Below are 6,148 nucleotides of genomic sequence, written 5' to 3'. Positions count from 1 at the left end.
AATCGCATCTGAGCATGCCCCAGTCCCCTCCAGCAGCTGACTCATACCAGCAGGGCTGCATCAGGATGACCCTAGAGAATGCTGATCTCTGGAAGTCCTTTCACAGCATTGGAACAGAGATGATTATAACAAAGCATGGAAGGTAACAGCGCTGGCCACTGCTTTGTATCATTTATCACATAGACCAAAACCTACAAGAATTTGCTTATGCTAACGTTGCACAGCAGAGACTGTGACTGCACATATTTTACAAAATGTGGTAAAAACATGTAATAACCATTTAATCACTCATCATGACTTTGTTTATTTGTTTCAGGAGAATGTTTCCACACTGCAGCATCAGTCTATCCGGGCTCCAACCTTTTGCCAATTACGTCATCATGATGGATATGGTGCCTGCAGACAGCTTCAAATACAAGGTAAATTCATAATTCAACACACACTGAATACTGTATGCACTGTTGTTGACAACATTTGGGGATTGAATCCAGCAGATTGCAGAATCTAAAATGCAGCCAGGCACTGGACTGCCCACTCTGGGCTGTTCCCCGCTGCATATCAAAGCCTTTCATTGCTTCCTGTTTGTGCACTCTCGGCTGGAGGCCCAATCAATTAGCATCCCTCCTTATTCACAATGAGTGAATGAGGAGCAGTCAGCCATCCATACATTCAACGGCTCTTACACCTACTGCTGTGGCCCATTTGGTCACAGATATTGCTTTTAGCACAGACTTGGAAAAAAAAAAAGGCACACAATAAAGGGAAAGTACTGTAATAGACCATTGACAGAGTTTAGGTGGTGGTGAATTTGTAGAAACAGTGTTTTTTTATGATTTTACTTTACTTTATTTTATGATCATTTACATGATCAGAAAGATAGAACCCCTCTGTATATTGTAACACAATGTGAAGAATAACCCTGTAGCCTAATAAATTCTGCAAACAACAAAGTTTTATGCATCACTGCTCTCTTGCATTGCATCCGTCATTATGAGATGAAAAAAGAGGTATTGCATGCTTCATGAAGACTTGTCCTCAGGTCTCACACTTTTGGTAACCTTGCCCCCCCCCCCCCCCCATTTCTTTGTAGTGGAAAAAGGAGCAGTGGGAGGTGGCGGGTAAGTCAGAGCCTCAGCCGCCTTGTCGGACATACATGCACCCAGACTCCCCGGCCCCAGGATGTCACTGGATGAAGCAGTCATTGTCTTTTCTCAAGATGAAGCTCACCAACAACACCTTGGACCAGCACGGCCATGTAAGACATAATCTTACATACAGAATTAAAATGATTAAAATATAATGCTATGTATGTTTTGTTTTTTTACTGAACTCAGTTTTGCTTTTCTTACCCATCAGATCATCCTGCACTCCATGCATCGCTACTACCCCAGGTTTCACATCACCCAGACAGACAGTCCTTACACTGTCCGCTGGGGCCCATTTCAGACCTTCTCCTTCCCAGAGACGACATTCACTGCAGTGACCGCTTACCAAAACCCAAAGGTAATAAAACTGTACAGCAGTTTTACGAAACATTAATCCAATACAAATGTGATGGGTCTGATTAGAACTGCACCACCAACAGTTCAAAAACAATTTGTTTTTGCTTTTTAAGATCACCAAATTAAAGATTGACCACAACCCCTTTGCTAAGGGATTCAGGGAGGGAGGCACCCATTCCCACAGCAAAAGGTAAGAATAAATAAAAATTATAAATATTATTTGTGTTGTATTCTTCACCTTTGTAATTACTGCGTAGCTAAAATATGTTTTTTCTTCATTTTCTTTTGTTTACTATAGTTTTAAGCCAAAATAAACATAAACAACAGGGGGAAATTAAACCAGAATGGGTAGAAAAGTGTAATACAAATGAAATGTTCTTTTTATAGGTGTCGTTCAAATAGAAGCCCTCCTGCAAAAAGAGCTGCACTGGACAAAAAATCTCATCCAGGTAAGTTTGTAATTATTAAGTCATTTTCAATTTTTACTCATACAGCTTGTATGAAATCATACTACACAACAGGTAGTATGCAAACTATAGGTCAATGTGCCAGACCTATTAAACATTGTATTTCCCTTTCAGACCTGCAGAGGATGCTCTCCCCCTCTCAGTCAGCGGAAGCAGGGAAGGATCATGCTTCCACACAGCAGCCATTGAAGGGGGGTAACCTCTCAGCCGTGGAGCAGGACCCATCTGAGAGTCTACACGCTGAGCCCTTGGAGCTGCACGAGTATGACTACAGCTGTGAAGAACAGATGGTGCCTGCATCCGTGCCATACCAGCCCTACAGGTATGATTTAAGATACCCAGGATGAGGTCATATCCAATGACTCTTGGACAGTACAGAAAAGATAAAATGCAAATTGATGATTCACGAAATTTAACCTCTATGTCACTCTTACATTTCTATAGATCTCTAGAGTACGCCAGATATCCACTGCCTTCTAATGACGTCGATGCAGCGCACAACCTCGTCCACCCTCCACCTCATCCACTCGCCACAGCTGAACATAACCCCCAACAACATGGCTACTACCACCATCCTCACCACCACAGCCATGCCGCGGATTGGAGCCAGTACCCACTCTTCTCCTACTCCTGTTGGTGAACTTAGGCACTCTGAAATAGTGTCATCATTGATGGAGGATAACACCACTAAAGCCTGGAAGGATTGCTGTTATTATGAGTGGACCAGCAACTGACTGACGGGCCACTCCAGCAGTTTATGTTTAAAGTGTATAATTGTGTATTGTATAAGTTTCATGTATTTCCATTGGGCTTGTACTGTATGTGGGGGTCACTTAATTTTTTGTCCGATTCACTGGGGACTCATGATTTGACAGATATGCTAATTCAGTATGCATGTTTGTCTGTACTGGAAAAAAAACTTTTAATAATACTGTTATGGTATCATATTGAGACATCAAAGAATGTAATGCATAAAAAATTTACTTTTGTTCAACACCAAACTGTGAAAGAATATTTCATTTTAGAGACATATTAGACAAGTCATATTGTGTCAGAATCAGTATCTGAGTCAAAAAATGACAAAATTGTACATAGTTTAACTGCTGACACATCCGATTTTTATTGAGATGGTCTGTGCTGGATACATTTGATCCAAATCCATAAACAAGATTAAAAGTATAAAGCCTCATTGTGAGGCTGTATTGCGGCACAGCGGTGCTTTGGGCAAAATGCATCAGTGTGCTACCATGCTCACAACAACAATACTAACATGCTGATGTTTAGCAGGTATAATGTTTACTGCATTCTCCAGCTTAGTTTAGGGTGTAAGCATGCTAAGATTTGATAATGACCATTAAACACAAGGTACAGCTTGCAAACGTATTTGACTCAAAACCACAAATGTCATCCGTTATGGTGGCGCTAGAGAAACAAGTTGTTACATTTTCTGGGAACCATGAAACTCCATCTTGTAGATGTTGAGATATACCACTGGATATGTGAATACTTTGACCTGCTGGTGGAGCTAGAAGAAAACTAAAGAGATCACCAAAGTCATTAGGATTCATCCTGAAGGGACCAAAAATGTCTGTACAAAGATTCATGTCAATGCATCCTATATATATATATATATATATATGTTGTGTAGTATGATTTCATACATATATATATATATATATATATACTATATATATTCAATATGTGACATTAACATGTCCTGTATGAGAGTTCGGCAATTAAATGTCACAAACACACCAAGTAGGTCTTTAAAGACTATTTTGTTGAGCAAGCATTACACAACAAAAACATATTTAGGGGTGAGAAAGAGCACAAGAACAATGAGAAAATGAGAGACTGTCCCACAGCAGCGAGTCTAGCCTGTTAAAGCCATGAAAGACAGTAAGTGTGGAATTACAATCATTGTCTGGCATAGCTTCCTGAGCAGAAGGCAGGAACTTCTGTACTGTAAATGTTTTATGAGAGAGAGAGAGAGAGAGAGAGAGAGAGAGAGAGAGAGAGAGAGAGAGAGAGAGAGAGAGAGAGAGAGAGAGAGAGAGAGAGAAGCCATGTCTTGGACATTTATTCAGCTTCAGGGAGCACATGGTAAAAAAAAAATCTGGAACACTTCAACAATGCATTGTTGTGTGATATACTTGTTATTAACAACATCAATGTAAAAAAAAAAATACATAGTCATAGTATAGTATATCGAAAAAAAAAGTCATAGTATAGTATGTTGAAAAAAGGCGTAATGATCGATTCTCAAAATATTTTTTCTTGTAGTAATACGTATGTCGAAAAGAATCTGAAAAAAGTCAGTATAGTATGTCATAAGAAAGTCATAGGATAGTATGTCATGAAAAATGTCATGAAAAAGTCAAAGTTTAGTATGTCGAAAAAACGCATAGTATATTATGTATAAAAAAAATCATAGTATAGCATGTCAAAAAAAGTCATAGCAAAGTATGACGAAAAAAGTAATAGTATAGCAACGTAAGAAACATCTGAAAGAAGTTATAATCGGTGGATAAAAAAGTACAGAATGTTGAAAAAAGTGATTCAAAAGTCAGTATAGCACGTCGAAAAGAAATGATAAAAAAGTCATAGTACAGTATGTCGAAAAAAGTGATAAAAATGTCAAAGTATGGGATTTAAAAAAAAGTCATAGTATGATATGTAGAGAAACAGTGATAAAAAAGTCAGTATAGCACGTAAAAAAAAAAAAGTCAGAGTATAGTATGTCAAATAAAGTGATAAAAAGCCATAGTATAGTATGTCAAAAAAAGTGATAAAAAAGAAATAGTATAGTATGTCGAAAAAAGTGATAAAAAAGCCATAGTACAGTAAGTTGAAAAAAGTGACAAAAAGCCATTGTATACTATGTCGAAAAAAGTCATAGAATAACATGTAGGTATAGGCAGATAAGGTGGCGGAGTGGTTAAAGTGATGTCCTGCTAATCCCTTGTGCTTGGCTTGCGTGCATTTGAATCCCCTTCTTGTCAAACCATAGTGAATGTTATCAGTTTCTACCAGAAAAATGCTAATATTGTGAGTACTTAAGTATAGTATGTTGAGAAAAGTCAAAGTATAGTATGTTGAAAAAAGTGATAAAAAAGCCATATCATAGTATGTCAAAAAAGTCATAGTATAGTATGGCGAAAAAAGTGATAAAAAAGCCATAGCATAGTATGTTGAAAAAAGTTATAAAAAAGCCATAGTATAGTATGTCGAAAAAGGTCATTGTATAGTATTTCGAAAAAAGTGATAAAAACGCCATAGTACAGTATGTCGAAAAAACTGATGAAAACAGCCATAGTATAGTAGTATCGAAAAAAGTCATAGTATAGTATGTCGAAAAAAGTGATAAAAAAGCCATAGTATAGTATGTCGAAAAAGGTGATAAAAAAGCCATAGTATAGTATGTCGAAAAAAAGTGATAAAAAAGCCATAGTATAGCATGTCGAAAAAAGTGATAAAAAAGCCATAGTATAGCATGTCGAAAAAAGTGATAAAAAAGCCATAGTATAGCATGTCGGAAAAAGTCATAGTATAGTATGTAGGTGTAGGCCAATGAGGTGGGGGAGTGGTTAAGGTGATGGCCTGCTAATCCATGGTGCTTGGCTTGCGTCGGTTCAAATCTCATCCTTATCAGTCCATATTGAGAATTTCTGTTGCATTTATGTCTAACCATAATAACTGGATTCTTTGAAATAATTATCTTTGCTACAATGTTATCAGTTTCTCCCAGAGAAATGCTAATGTTGTCAATACTTTAGTATAGTATGTTGAAAAAAGTCATAGTATAGTATGTTGAAAAAAGTGATAAAAAAGCCATAACATAGTATGTCAAAAAAAGTCATAGTATAGTATGGCGAAAAAAATGATAAAAACAGCCATAGTATAGTTGTCGAAAAAACTGATAAAAAAGCCATAGTATAGTAGTATCGAAAAAAGTCATAGTATAGTATGTCGAAAAAAGTTATAAAAAGCCATAGTATAGTATGTCGAAAAAACTGGTGAAAACAGCCATAGTATAATAGTATCGAAAAAAGTCATAGTATAGTATGTCGAAAAAAGTTATAAAAAGCCATAGTATAGTATGTCGAAAAAACTGATGAAACAGCCATAGTACAGTTGTCGAAAAAAGTGAAAAAAGTCCATCTATAGTATGTCTAAAAA

At 37.0% G+C, this 6,148-nt stretch overlaps 1 protein-coding gene across 1 annotated transcript; it reads left to right on the top strand.

Annotated features, from left to right (window-relative positions):
- Window positions 1–2,665, top strand: LOC116048922 (T-box-containing protein TBX6L-like). Its single transcript, XM_031298232.2, has 8 exons — window positions 1–142; window positions 317–419; window positions 1,091–1,255; window positions 1,357–1,503; window positions 1,616–1,692; window positions 1,890–1,951; window positions 2,084–2,291; window positions 2,414–2,665. Exons 1-8 carry the CDS (start codon window positions 15–17, stop codon window positions 2,607–2,609), a joined length of 1,086 nt encoding a protein of 361 aa, XP_031154092.2. The 5' UTR covers window positions 1–14; the 3' UTR covers window positions 2,610–2,665.
- Window positions 2,666–6,148: the final 3,483 nt, after the last annotated feature.

The sequence above is a fragment of the Sander lucioperca genome, chromosome 1 (assembly GCF_008315115.2).
Source record: "Sander lucioperca isolate FBNREF2018 chromosome 1, SLUC_FBN_1.2, whole genome shotgun sequence".
NCBI classification, from domain to species: Eukaryota; Metazoa; Chordata; class Actinopteri; order Perciformes; family Percidae; genus Sander; species Sander lucioperca.
Note: the sequence above shows the minus strand (reverse complement) of the source record. Positions and strands in the feature narration are given on the sequence as shown.

Coding starts and splice junctions, on each gene's coding strand:
- LOC116048922 (XM_031298232.2), top strand. CDS start 15: ATGCCCCAGTCCCCTCCAGCAGCTGACTCATACCAGCAGGGCTGCATC. Junction 143..316: donor ATTATAACAAAGCATGGAAG/GTAACAGCGCTG, acceptor TATTTGTTTCAG/GAGAATGTTTCCACACTGCA. Junction 1,256..1,356: donor CCTTGGACCAGCACGGCCAT/GTAAGACATAAT, acceptor CTTACCCATCAG/ATCATCCTGCACTCCATGCA.